This window comes from Melanostigma gelatinosum (assembly GCF_949748355.1).
Source record: "Melanostigma gelatinosum genome assembly, chromosome: 12".
NCBI classification, from domain to species: Eukaryota; Metazoa; Chordata; class Actinopteri; order Perciformes; family Zoarcidae; genus Melanostigma; species Melanostigma gelatinosum.
In genome coordinates, this window is record NC_136645.1 from 7,071,468 (window position 1) to 7,086,601 (window position 15,134).

The window sequence follows — 15,134 nt, forward strand, 5'->3', positions numbered from 1 at the left end:
CCACGGCAACGTTAGACGCGAGGAAGTAAAATGCGCACATGCGTACAACGTGTCTGATATTACAATTACCTTACCATGTACACAGAAACACCAACACTGACTTCATTCAAATAAATGTCTTGCTTTCCTAATCAGTGTGGAATCAAATAGTTGTCAGCAACATGTTTAATATTGTATTTCTATGGATTTATACGATGAAGGTTTCTGGAATCCGACAGGACGTAAATCATCTTTATTGTTTCGATAATCTCAGCGGACACTCCCACTACTCTGGAGGTGTGTTCACGGCCCAAATATGTGTTTTAGTAATTCAGCTGTTATAATGTTATAATCATTTTCAAATTACCTTATTACTCTTTGTGCTTTTTTTTGTATCTGTCAGAGTTTGTGTCTTTTGTTTCCAGAAAAAATAGAGAAGTCTATCTTGTAACACCGGTGCATGAATTGTTCTCATGAAAACTTAAATCAATCTCCTGTGGCAGTTTTGAAGCACCCGCATCAATGGATACACAACATTTTTTTAAATTCGTTTATTCGTCCTTCATTTCGCCTGGAAGGTCCCATTGATACAAGATCTCTCGATCTCAGGGAGTCCTGGTCAGGACGGCAGCATAAAAACAATTGTACATGTTAGAATAAATACAACAATAGCAACAATAACAACAACCTAAAGTCACATTGATCAATAAAACAAAGAAGGTAAAACAAGCCATAGATAGGAAAATAAGTGATTGTCAGAGTTGTTGCACTTGGACTGGTTTACATTAGAATCAGGAACACTGCTCTCTGTTCTCTTAATGGACAACAAGCAGTTGATCAACAAACTATTACAGAAGATCCAACTTGAACTGTTTTAGATAGTGTTGTATCTTGAATTGTTTGGTTCCCTCTAGTGGTGATCAGAAATGCACACGTGTGAAACTGCTTACATTATGGAGCTTTATGTCCATATGGTGGTGCACCTAAACCCCATTGAGAGGTGACATACATCAAAAAGCATCATAAACAATGGATTTTCTGAAAGTGTGGAAACAACGAATGCAGAATATGTTGTTAATCAAATCGACAGGAAGTAAAAGCTGTTAGACCATTAATTGTCAGTTTTCTTCTTTTTTGCAGACTTGCTGTTCTCGTTTGTGCCTGTTTTGTACCTGCTGCAGATGGAGATGCACAGTGCCGGGTACAGCTCACATCACGACTGTCCTTTCATCTCCTTTGAGTGCAGCGTGGGACAGATGGTCAAGTGGGTGAACAAGAGAGAGAGCAGTAGGAGCAGGTCACGACTCTGCATCCTTTTAGAAAAGGCCGTTCATTAACAAACTGATGTCATTCCCACAGGTTTTCCTCAAAGATCACTAACAAATGACCTGATCCATATCAGTCCACCTAGATCTGCAAGAGGCATCAGAACTGTGTGTGTTTGTTCCCTGAACTGTCAAAGGAAATGTAAGTATGGAGATGTCATGTTGGCTTCTGCATCACTGTTTTATCTCTTATAAATCCCTTTTATTGTTTCCTCACTTTGTGTGTAAGGAAGCTGGCAGCAGAGTGTGTCTCTTTTCTTATTGTTTGATTCTTAACTGGTGTTATTTGTTGTACTTTGATTCTTTCTTTGCCCATGAATTCACAGTTTAATTTTGGCTGCCCTCCTAAAATCAAACAAACTAGTAGCCTACATATAGCTGTTAAATAAATGTAGTGTAGTAAAAAGTGTAATAGTTACCTCTAAATATGTCTGCGGCGGAGGAAGTACTCAGATCCTTTTTAAGTAAAAGTACACACTGGGGAAAAAACTCCACTACAAGAGTCCTGCATTCAAAACCTTACTTTAAAAAAGTAATCTTATTATTCAATTTGTACTATCTTTATTTATTTTGTATTTATTTATGTCCTTGTGCTGCTAAAACAACAGAATGTATCCGCTGGGGATCAATAAAGGTTAATTAATTCATCTTATTGCCACCGTTAGAAGTAATTACGCTGTTGGCCTGCAGGGAGCAGCATATACCTGACACGCGCCAACTCTCTTCCTCTGTGGTTTGTTGTTATTGTTACTTCCGTAGCTTGTAGGCTAACAACCAGCTAACAACACAGGAAACCGACTCTGTAAAACATCCTCCCCGGGGCGATCCGCGTTCATATAAAACCGTAATCTTTAAGATGTCTGCTCCGCTGCTTCTCCGGGCCTTTGTGAACGAGCGACTGACTGCTGCTGTCGAGGAGATATTTCAGGTTTTTGAACGAACGGTAACAAAATATGAAGAAGACGCTTCCAGCTCAAAACAGGAGATTGAGCGGCTCAGAGGTCTGCTGCAGGACCACAAAACAGGTCTGTTCATTAACTTAGCTATATATATAGCGTTATATAAACAAGGGTGTTAAACTCGGAAATATATGCTGAAACTATTCATTTAGAAAAAGCATGTATTAATTTTTTTTAAATATTAATAGATGTATCTATTTTTCTATCAATGTATAATCTGATTTTAAAAAAGACATCACAAGAAACCAGAACCAGACAAACAGTTTAACAGAGTTAATTTATTTAATGCAGCAAAAAAAAAACCGTAACTATATTTAATGTGTAACCATTTGTCTCAATGACATTAACATGTTGTCTTAAGATTTTAAATACCTTTGTCAATATTGTAATTAGAGCTGCAATGCAACTATTACTCAAATAATCGTCATTTCACATTCGCTGTTTCCAGCTCATTAAAAGTGAGTGTTTGATGCTTTTCTTTGTCATACATGATGGTAAACTTCACATCCAGCTGTGGGAAATTATAAAGGGCAATTTTCACTATTTCTGACACTTCCTGGACAATCAAAAAATCAGGAAATATCCAGCAGTTTAAACTTAAATGAAAATATTCATCAGCTGCAGCCATAATCTAGATTTAGTTCATATTACCGACCTTTCTTGCAGCATAAACAACCGTTCTTGGTGATACAACTATTAAAAAAATAAGAATCGGAGATGCAGAACTTCTAATTTCTTTACTTTTTGTCTTTTCCTAGACTTTTGTCAGTCGTTCACCTGTAAAGAGGAACCTCCCCCTGAGCAGCACCACTGTGAGCAGGAGTCGAGCCTCAGCGTCCGTCAGAGGGACCCAGAGCCTCGGCACATCAAGGAGGAAGCTCATGAACTCTGGGCCAGTCAGCTAGAAGAAGAACAAGACTTTAAGGACGCTGATGCCTCATGCCTACCTCAGTCATCTGTCTGGGAGGACACTATACCTCAGACTCAAACCAGTGAGACTGAGGAGCAACTTCAAGAGGAAACAAAAACTGTACATTTTGTGCTACCTCTCGCCTCAACTCTGTCTTCACAAACTCTGATCCAAGATGGCAGAGAAAACGAAAGACCCGCTGCAAGTTTGATGTCGAACCAAACTCAGACGGACCGGAGTCGGAGCTCCTTTATCACATCCAGAGAATCCCTTGATTTGTCTCACTCTAATCTATCTGCACCTGACTATCGCTGCTTTTTGTGCGATAAGTATTTTTCCTCCAGCCATCACTTGACAAACCACGCGTTCCGCATGCATTCGAAGGACGCAGGCGTCCTCTGTGCCGTGTGCGGCGCGACCCTGGAGTCCACCGAAAGCCTCAACGTGCACCTGAATTCACACAAGGGCTCCAAATGTTGCCAAGTGTGCGGCAAACAGTGCAAAAGCAACACCGCTCTGACCGAACACATGGCCGGCCACGCCGGGGTGAAACTGCATCGCTGTGATGTGTGCGGGAAAGAGTGCACCCGGAAGGGAGACTTAAAGATCCACTTGAGGATTCACACGGGCGAGAAGCCTTTCTGTTGCTCCTACTGTGACAAAAGTTTCACCCACAGCGGACATCTGAGGAAGCACATGAGGAGCCACACCGGAGAGAGGCCGCACCGGTGTGACGTCTGCGGCAGAGGGTTCCTCCAGAGCGCACACCTGAAATACCACTTGGGGACTCACGCTCAGAAATACTGACTTTTTAAAAATCCACCTGGACCGGAGTTTATCAAAAAGGCCTTTGCTGACTGAGCACGAAGAGGGACTTTCTTCTCCTTCCAGCAATGTGTAAAAGAGACGTTCTCAGGGGATCGCATGATTGATCTGACAAAAAGGGAACACAAACTGGAGTAAGGAGGAGTAAAAGGGAAATGTTTCTTATTTTTATCTTTCACTGAAGCACAAAGATATGTTTTATAAACCTCCGTCTTCACTGTTAACATCACGTGTTCTCAGTACCAACTAACAGGAAGAGTCACTATTTCCAGTAACAACACTGTTATCAACATCAAGAGAACAAACGGTGTCTTTGGCATTAATATCTATTTCATGTAACAGCGCTTGAATGATGTTGAATCTGTGTGTGATTTGTTGGTACTTGCTGAACACAGTTGAACCACTTTTAGTTGGTTAAGAGCCGAGTGTAGCAGGATGCAAGTATTTATTTGATTCTATATTCATCAAGCAACATTTTATGGAGCCGCTGTGCTGTTCGCTTCAGCAGCAGCTTCTCTCACACATATTAAACAACTCTTTCACAGCGTGGCGCCGACGGACTCAGATTCTATTCTATTCTTTTTCTATTCGAGGTGAAGCTTAATTTCACAGTATATTGCTAATAATAATTATCTGGTGAGTGTCTAGTAAACAACGAATGAAAGGAAAATGAAAGGAAAACGCTGACATTGATTGTTGCTGTAATATGAAAAAAAAAAATGTATTAGCTTCAATATCCACCGGAGTTTACTGTGACTGACGTGTTTGTTTGACATCAGCAAGTCATCCTGTTGAAGCCGTTGTTCACGCTGCAGATGAGGCCGCCTGTTTCCCTGACTGTGACTCTGAAAGTTATGAAATCTGGCTTCATTCACATCTGTGTTTAGAGCTGTTCGGATCTCCCACAATGCATTGTAGCGCTGATGTAAGCCGAGAAGAGTCTTTGCGGTGGTGACGCAACATGAACTTCTGGGCTGAAACAACGTCTCGAATGTGAGTGTTTACAGTCATTGAGGCCGATGGAGCGTATCCCTCCAGTAGAGGATCATCTGGAAACAATGCAAACGTCTTATCAGATATTTTGATCAAATTCTAATACTAACCAGTTGAGAAAAAAAAAAAGATTTTCGCATAATTTCTGGTAGTCACGACAAATGTATGCCTTCCACATTTACAACATGTTAAAATGCATCAACCAACTTTACTGGACCTTTAAAGTAAAGCGTGAGAACAAACCTGAGGCTGGTTGATTTACATCTGGCAGAAGTTGTGAGATTATCTAAAAGTCTAGGTAAAACTTACTTAAACACCTATTTAGCATTTATAAGCACTAACTATTTAATAAACAGTTTGTAAGACATTATGATTCTCCAATGAAGACACATTTCATATTATCACAACTGTTTATTAGCACTATATTAGCATTCATTACCTGTCTACACCAGCCTCTGATGATGAACGCTCACAGGAGGAGTTGTTTCTGTTCTGAGAGGAATATAGTTCACCAGTAGGTGGCGCTGCAGGAGCCTTTATTGATCCATCCATACAGCATGTCAGTGAAGGATCACCAGAGTGACACCGTTATTAACACTTTTTCTTACTTAACTTTAAAAAAGATTAAAAAAATACCAAATTATTTTGCCTTTTTGGGTGTGTGTTTTTTAAATGTATTTATCACAGAACTCGACTGTTAAAAAAAAAAGTTATTTCTACATTATTAACATTATGACTTTTGTCACATCTTACACAATCTGAGCACCAAATCAGTTGCTGACACACTTTTTGGCCAAAGCTCTTAATTCCTCACGGAGCAGGTTCAATGATTTTATTCATGAACTGCTAATCACTTTTCACTTTCCTCAAAAAGCAGAAATCACACAGTCACCAGGTTTTAAGCCATTCATCCATGACGTTTTGGTCTAAATGACCATGAAGGTCTGAAAAGCCCAGGTGACCTCAACATCTCTCACCATGCAGGAGCTCATTCAGGAATCTATGAGTTTGGGAAGCTGCTTCAGGCGATTCAGATTTTAGATTGTAAAGCTAAAGAGCTAATCAGGCCTCAGTGACCCTGAAGCCTAAAACCAACGACCTTAATCTGGTTATGCAACTCCCCCTAAAGACACAGGATGCCCAGCAAACACCCCGGGTCCTTCGGAACAGTTCCCCCACATGTTGGCTCATGTTTGGGCTTAATGGGGATTCAAAGGTAATCAGATGATTTGTGTTCAACACCCTCAGCTGGATAAGTCACTGTCACATTATAGACCAATATCTGTATATTGTATACTCTTAAGTATGTACTCTCTGACCCAGACTAGGCTAATTGAGAAAATACTTTTCTGGAAAAAAAAGAGGGCAAGAGGTTAATCTTTTGTGAAGTTAAATTATGTGAAACTTACTCAAGGGAACTGGGATTTTCCTTTATGTCAGGCTGTGTCTCGTAGATTAACAATTAACACTGGAGAAGAACGATTACTGTGTGTGTGTGTGTGTAGACTGCAGTGTGTGAAAAGTGACATTTTGCACCCACAAGCTGTTACAAAGAATTTCACGAGAACTCAACAGTCATCAGGAATTCCTCTGGCCCTGGGTTGCATAACTGGGTCATTGAGTTATACTCACCCAGGGAAGTCTCTGCAAGTAAGCCCAAAGTATTCTAAGGGGGGAAGCCAAATGTCCACCCAGGCGAGGATGGAGGGGATTCCAGGGGAGTTTCATCTGCAAAGGAAATTGATGGAGGAGGAGATCTGACAGGATCATCCTCACGGGATTGGTTTGATGTGGAGGAGGACAGCCAACATCTGGTGGACATTCTCTGGACACTGAAACATCCACACGCAAACACACCAACACGCATTATTAGGCAATGGGAAAAAAATGTATGTTGGTCAAGCTGAGCATTGCTGTAGTTATCTTTATTATTTTTGCACGGTTGTTTGATGTGGGAGTTATTGGGAGGAGAATCCGTCAGACAGAGTGAAGGAACACAAACAGTGATTACATTCTTCAAGCTTATTGGAAAGATACTCGTGTTATTTAGGGTCTGTGTGCGCCCTAGCACAGGTACGAAGATAAGAGTATACACACAAGAAGAAGTTTTCACCCAGCAACATTTTTAACGACGCACACAATACCAATCAGAGAGCTCGTGTTTGATATTCGACCAATCAGACACTCCATCCCATCAGGAGGAGCGTAGCACGAAAGAGCTCTAAAGATGACGGGACAGATGTTTCGTTCTGACTCCGCACCTTTCGAACTTTCAGATCTGCAAACCTGAAGAATAAAACGTTCTTATATGTTCGTGGTAACTTCTTAAAGTTAAAGAAGACCACGATGGAATATCTGTTTTTATTTTGCAGCCCATGTGATCACATGCAGTAGATGTTTTAGATCCGCGGTGCAAATACAAAGACTGCTTGTTTTGTGGAAAACCTTGAGGAGGGCCAGATGATACATTTGCCTTATTGTTTATCTTCTGTGATGATAAAAAATGTTTTTACCTCCTCATCATATTTTCTGTGAGATATGTTGCTGTTAGGAAGTTCATTTGTCTGGATGTCTGAACACATTGACCTATTTGGTCTCGTACAAAGGTCACTTTTCTATCTTAGTCGGGATAAACAACCGACGTGTTCTTTCCCTATATCAACTGCTTCTTGTTAGACCAAACATTTCTGCCTCAGTCTCCGGTGTTATCTGTCTCCTCTGTGCCGGTATAAATACCTTGTTTTTATTCTGCGTCTCTAGAGCATATTCACAGTTCACTGCAATACGTGGTTGTGTTTTGTGTTCTCTGTTTGCAAACATTAAATAATAATTGGTCATTCATCAAGACTCTGTTTTTATGTTAAACACTTTGGATAAAACCAACTTCACTCCTGAACTTGTAAAGGAAATATTCCACAACAATTTGGCGTCACGAACAGGATACGCTGACCGTTGGTCAGGCTCCAGAGGACCGTCCGGAGGAAAGGATCCTTCCCAGGAATATAAAACCTGATTGAGACCTGATTGACGGCACGCGTATCCAACGGAAAGAATTCATTTCTACAAATCGGGTAAGAAGTTGAAATTCCAATTGTAAACAGTAAACTGTAAATTGTAAAGACGTAAAACGTAACAGACACAGATGAGTGATCAGGTAGTCATTATTATTTGGGGAATACAGCTGGTTTTGACATTTGTATGGTTGGTTTATGAGTTCTTCACGTGACTCCACCTAGGTTTCTGACTCATGTGATTATATGAAGAGAACGAAGTGACATTTTACGATAACGATTTTAACTCAAAATAATGGAGCTTTTTGAGATCGTAACATTGATCGTGTCTCTGTCAAAAGAGAGGGTATTGTGAGCGTTCTCCTGAGAATAAATAAACTAAAAAAGGTTTTTCTAAAGTTTTCTCCTATGAATAAAAACAAAGGTTTTACAGTTTTCACCCACGGATAAAAGAAACGAGGGTATTGCGAGCATTCTCTTATGGATAAAGAAACTCATTTAGAAATTAAAATAAAAGGAATGAAGAGTGGCAAAAAGGTTCGAGTTAAAGATTTAGATATGATTGTGAAAAATCTGACTTGCCTGAAAATATGGGAAAATATGTGAATATAGGGAGAGAAAACAGATGATGAAGCAAATGACGTGTTTGAAAGAAGAAAAGAAAAGCGTGGACACAAGCGTGGACACTCCACACACACGCTCAAATAACCCATTTCTTTTTTCTTCTTCCATGTATCCGAGCCTCACGGGTGCGGGCGGTCCGCTCCTTGACGTGTGTCCTCGACCTTCCCCGCAACCCGTCGTCCAACTCGACCCCAGACCTCAGCCTCCTCCTCCTCCTCCTCCTCCTCCTCCTCCTCCTCCTCCTCCTCCTCCTCCTCCTCCTCATCCAGAACACGGACCCAAAGCCGCCCATCCCGACACACGCCAGCTCCGCGGACGACAACAAGTGGCTGTATACAGTAACGCGGCCTACCAACAGGACCCAACTTCTCCACCTTCAGGCTCTGACCCATTCTCAGACCAGCCACTACATGGCTCTGTAGGACCCCCGGACGTGAAACCTGAGGATGAATTCATTTTCAGTGCCCCGATGATTCAAGTACCAGGAGTGGACGGTACTCCAGGGCTCGTGTTCAGAGCCTGGACACAAACTGACATTCTGCAAGCCTCATCACATCTGCCAAACATCCACAACCCGGTCTTGAGGAGCCAGGTGACAAAACCATCATGACTGTGTGGGAGACACATCTCAAAAAGGCCTTGGTCAACGGACTGCTGCCCGACATCAAAACCGCCACCAAACGCTCTGTGATCGGCCTAGAAGACGCCCGACTCGACGAAGTGGTAAAACATGCACGCCACAATTACAAAATGTTTAATGACAATCAGACACTGTTGAGAATAAAACTCATGTTGAGGAGAAAACTCAGGTGAACAGACTTAGGTCGAGGCGTTTAGCTCAATTCAAGCAATAAGGTTTATTTGTAACAGAAGTATTATGTCCAGCAGTTAAACGTGCACGGACCTAGAAAGGTTCACTCTGTAGGAGCGAATGAAAAGCTAAAAGGCGCTTAGACAGAGTGCACGAGCCGTGAATAGGTTCTTCGGATGGAAGCCTATTGGTTGAATACAAAGTAGGAGGCGGATCTGTTTCTATCTTACAGACAGCCTGTTGGAGCACTGGGCATCTCCGCCCACACTGGCTCACGTCCGGGACCCGCCTTCTCTGGAACGTCAGTGTGTGTGAAATGTTGATGTAACAGCATATTGTTATGTTCGGCCGACGAGATAAGCTAGGCACTAGATATGCAAGGGCGCCTCTTTCTATCTCTAAGATGGAGCAGGCAGTTGAAACTAGTTCTCTGTAAGACTATGTGACATTTAACTGGGGCAAAGGCTATCCTTCAGAGTTCTAGTCCTTTCCACTTTTTTCAGGCGAGCGCTAGAGTGCCCCGCCTGGAGTTTTTGACCTTCGTGCACTAGAACTCACATATCCGCGTATAAGCTGTGTTTAACATTGAATGAATGTATATTTTATTTACAAATCCCCCTTTTCACACCTGCTTGGTGTGAATTCTATGTTTTGGAACTACTCATTCAATGGCTGTAACTCGATGTTTAGGTTCCTATCATCTGAATCGTCTGGATCGGAAGCTGGTGGGGTGCTATGTCTAGTTCGGGTGTGTGTCTGATTTGGGGATGGAGAGGGAAGAGGGGCAGTTGAATGAGATGGGTGCTGGTGTGTCTGATACTTGGTTTCTAGTCCCCAGCCCAGGAGGGCAACTAGTATGCCCATACCCACCCCCGCCCCTATCATAGTTTTCTTCCCACATCCCACCCCTTTCCAGGCAAAGTGCTGCCGACCTCGGTCGGCGGGGTTTGCATAAGGGTCCCCTAGACAGCGTCTAAGTTCCCGATGCATTTTCCAAATTAGTGCGAATTTCTCCCAGTGTTCTGGTTGGTACCGGTGCTGGGACACAATGTGTCAGGTGGTGCCAAGGGGCGCCTGATTTGCCCTTGACCTGGACCGAGTGTGAAGTAACCTCCTTCACCTCGTACGGCCCAGTCCACCTGGGGTCAGTCCACTTGCGCTTGTGAACCTTGACCCTGACCCAATCACCTACTTCCAGCTTTCCAGCTGCCGCTGCTTCAGGTACTGCTCGAGTCCTCTCGATCTGCTTGGAGAGAGCTTCAGCAAGAGAAGTTAGGGCACTCATATAGTCAGACATTTCAATCTGCTGTACATCCAGAGGTGGCATATGACCTCCATCTCTGGGTGGACCTGGCATCGGCCGGCCAGTCATGATCTCGTGTGGGGAGAGATGTGTTTCTCCCCCTTTTCCGGACCTCATGGCCATAAGGGCCAGGGGCAGGGCCTCAACCCATGTTAATTAGGAGCCCACGCAAACTTAGGCAATTTTGGCCTTAAGGGTCTGATTCGCTCGTTCCACCAGGCCCTGAGATTGCGGGTGATAGACTGACCCGAATCGGTGTGTGATTCCCAGAAATTGCTCTACCTGTGCGAGCATGGTGTTGCTAAAGTGTGATCCGTTATCGGAGCGGATGCATCTCGGCACTCCGTAACGGGGAATCAGTTCTGTCTGCAGCCACTTTACAACTGTCTGCGCGTCTTCTCTCTTGGTGGGAATTGCTTCCACCCATCTTGAAAATCTGTCTACCATTACCAAGATGTACCTCTTTCCCTGCACTCTGTTCTCTGGTCCCATATCTGTATAATCTATGCTGATGTCTTGGAAACAGGCTGAGGGCACGGATAAGATCCCATCGGTGTCTTGAATGGTTTTCTTGGGTTGTGATTGCCACAAATGTGACATTCATCGCAGAAGAGGAAAGATATCGCTTCCATGTGTGGATGCCACCATAGTTGTTTTAAATTTTCCAATGTCCGTTTCTTTCCCTCGTGTGTAGGTCCGTGGGCCCCTGGTAGGAGTGCTGCACACAGTTCTGCTGAGGCAACCACTCTGCCGTCGTGGGCTCTCCACAGACCTTCTTTGTCTTTTGAGGCTCCTTTTCGTGTCCATTCGGACCATTCATAAGGTCCTGCTTTCTTTTGATGATCTTTGATGCGCTCGATTGTGAGCTCAGGTGGGCCGGATGTTGGCTTCATAACCATTTGGCGAGGTGTGTAGCCTCCAGTTTTCTTGGCTGCTCTGTCTGCCGCGTCATTACCGGCGCTGATTCGTGATCTGATTGTGTCATGTCCTTTGCATTTCATGATGGCCACCCCCTTTGGTCGTTGGATTGCTTCTACCAGCCTTCTCGTGTGTACTTCCAGTGGATGGCCCATGACAATATGAGAAGTCTTTTCAATCGCTTTTGCCACTGCTCCTTGAAGATCCTCTTTGTGAAGATTTTCTGCAGTTCCTGTAGCGCCACCAGAGGGAGCCAAAGCTTCTGCCAAATCTTCTTCTGCCCTCTGACCTTGAACGAGACTTCAACTGTCCCTAGTTACTCTCTCACACTCTCACACACACACACTCTCTCACACTCCCTAGAGCTGCACCTGGTTCTTATCTACAATTTTCACTCCCTTTTTCAGTGTCTCTGCCTGACTGTCTGCCTGCTCTGTTTTCGCGTCTAAATTTGTTACGGTCCTTAATTAAGCCCTAGCCCTATTTTTAGGCCTCTGCTCGAAAATTGCATACCCATACTCAAAAGAGTGCATCTTTGCAAGCACAAGGTCTATTTGAATAATTGGTGTGTTGTAATAATCATAACACTTGTGAGATTTGTTCAGATGTGTAAATATCAGTGTATAAGTTACTGGTTAAGAGTAAATGAACATGGCACACAGCTCAAATTGAAAAGTTTCAGGTTCGCCTGAAAAAAAAGCCACTTTATTGTTATTATTTCATTGACATGATGCAGCCCCCAGCCTAAAATCTCCCAAATCATAGCACATATGTGAACAGTCTCTCTGCAAAGTTTTACTTTGATAAAGTAAAGCAGAAGAAAATGAGAGAAATTTTAGTACAGAAAGTTTAGGCGAGATTTCCAAAATGTGCATTTGGGCACCATGTGTGCCATTTGGGCACCATGTGTACCATTTGAATTTCCTCATGTACTAAACTACATATTTCACTTATAAATTACTAATTGTGTTAAATACATCCAAATGCAGCAATTTCTGGCTTTTTTTGGAGAAAAAAAAAATATATTTTCCCATTCAAAATAACACAACTCAACTGAATCCAAATGAAATATTTATTTTTACTGTAAACACTTGAAACAAACTGTAAAAACCAAAAAACTACACAAAAAAACAACTATTTACACGATACTGAGCAGTCAATGCACTCGAGTATCCCTGAAGGTCTGGGGGGGGGGGGGGGGGGGTTATTGCCTAATGTGCCACAGGTAGAAGCAGTTGTTTTTGGCGTTGAGGCAGAGGGGAACATCACACCTCATGCAATAAGTAGATGTCTTCACCCTCGGTATTCCATGTTCAGTGCACCTCTTGCAATGTTTCCCCTGCCCTGTTTCAAAAAACCTGTTGTGCCACCTGTCGGCGTCCTCCTCACTGTCTGAACTTTGTTTTACATGCTTTGATGCTGGCGCAGAAGCGCCCAGAGAGGCGCGCAGTCTCTTCTGTTGAGCCATGGGGGGAGGTGATGCGGCTGGCTGAGGCTGTGGACGTCGTTGACCTTTCTTTTGTCCTCGAGCCGATCATTGACCTTTCTTTTGTCCTCGAGCCGATCGTTGAGCAGTCTTTTGTCCTCGTCGTGCTGGCTGTGAGGAAATTGAAGTGCCTGGCACACTGGCATGGGGGGCTGGTATTCCTAATCACTGTAAACCAGAATATGGAAGAAAAATAAATATGTGCATTCAGTAGTTTGGTTCTGAAATTGTAATACATGTAAGCATTCACACACACACACACACACAACAAAAAGCACATGTTATGAGCAAAAACACAAGTGGATGCTGGAGCACAGACACACTCAAACAGTACACTCTCACACACACACACACACACACAAAAAAAAGCACATGTTATCAGCAAAAACAAGTGGATGCTGGAGCACAGACACTCAAACAGTACACTCTCACGCACACACAAAAAAAGCACAAGTTATGAGCAAAAACACACGTGGACACACACTTGTATACTCTCACACGACAGAATTGTGGCCTGAGAAATCTAGATAGATAGAAAATTCGACACCAATAAATCAATAAATCGACCAATAAATTGATCAATAAATATAATATTTACAAGACAATCATACCTTTCTTGTGATGACGATGAAAACGAATGCCGAAAAGGAACTCAAACGACACTAAAAAAGGCAGCCGCGAACCAGCTGCAGCCGCGAACCAGCTGCAGCTGCGCGTAATCTGCTGTGCATAATGCTGCTGGCAGCGTGGTCCTCGGTTTTATACTTACGCAGGACAATAACTTTCGTTCCCATTGGCCGACCTCCATGGTACATACCTCTCTGTATTCGTTAGAGGCAATAGAATTGAGCTAATCACTTGAAAATGAGTGACAGCACTATTAGCCAGTCAAAATCATCAATTCTCCGAAGAGAGTGACTTGCAGGTTCTGGGGGACAGAGCCGGTTCCTCCTTCTCCTGTGGGATGAAATTACCCCTCCCAAACGAAAGGTGTATCTCTGTTGCTAGATAGGAAGTCCATTGAACCTTTTCCGGAGGAAAAATGCAGGGATATTAAATTTTTCGTCTTGAAAACGTCAAAAGTGAGTCATATTTATGATCATAAAGCGATAATGTGAATATGTGTTGCTGGTGTCTGTTGGCTCATATCTCAGCGATAGTATGACGGAGAGAAATGTTACGGCTATCACCGTAACCGTTGTGTTCGTGGCGTGGTTTCTGCCATCTCGCTTTGTTTGTTAGCATCAAGCTACGATTGCTAAGTCTGGAAATGTCCCGAGTGTGTACACTCCTGGCGAAATATGAATATGGTATTGTAGTTATGCTAAGGTTAGAGGACTGAGTTGTGTTTGGAGTATGTTCAAATGGCTTTGAAACGATTTTATCCCAGGTTTCTGACGTTTCATATGATATGCAACATCATTATTAATATATGTGTTCAAGGGTCCTAGGGTTCAAAAGCCTAGGACCTAGGCCTAGGGTCCCCTTAAAAGGGGACCCTAGGCATCAACAGTGATACACGTGGTCCAAACATTAGCTTGCTACATCGCATAAATCAACAGTGTGGCCCGGTATTCAGTCTTTCAGACCGTCATTGGTCAGCGAACCGAAGCTTTCGCCACGGCTGTGTCACCTCCGAACAGTTGTCAAAACATACGCGGTGAACACAATGTCAGCCTATGCAATTTCACAATCATCAATTTCTGTGAGATCCAAACACACACATGTACATTCTATGCTAAATCTGTGATCTGTGCTAACTGTCTACAACTCATCAATACCACGAGGGAAAAGACAAGGACAACAACCCATTACCCATGACAACCTCAACGTGTTCCGGAGAAGTAGGGGCTCGTAACGGAGCACACCCAGGCCCCTTCATCAGGAAAGCATTATCTAGCTCGGAACAGACCTCTCAAGACAGAGGCAGAATAATCCTCTGGGGTCTGTTGAGACAAAGGCAGTCCACCCTTTGTTCTCTAGTTAGTAT

The 15,134-nt window shown here is 43.1% G+C and overlaps 1 protein-coding gene across 1 annotated transcript; it reads left to right on the forward strand.

Moving 5' to 3' along the window:
- Positions 1-2,126: 2,126 nt before the first annotated feature.
- LOC306786225 (uncharacterized protein) lies at positions 2,127-5,534 on the forward strand. Its single transcript, XM_079280926.1, has 2 exons — positions 2,127-2,329; positions 3,022-5,534. The coding sequence occupies exons 1-2, from the start codon at positions 2,161-2,163 to the stop codon at positions 3,978-3,980; spliced, it is 1,128 nt and encodes a 375-aa protein (XP_079137052.1). The 5' UTR covers positions 2,127-2,160; the 3' UTR covers positions 3,981-5,534.
- Positions 5,535-15,134: the final 9,600 nt, after the last annotated feature.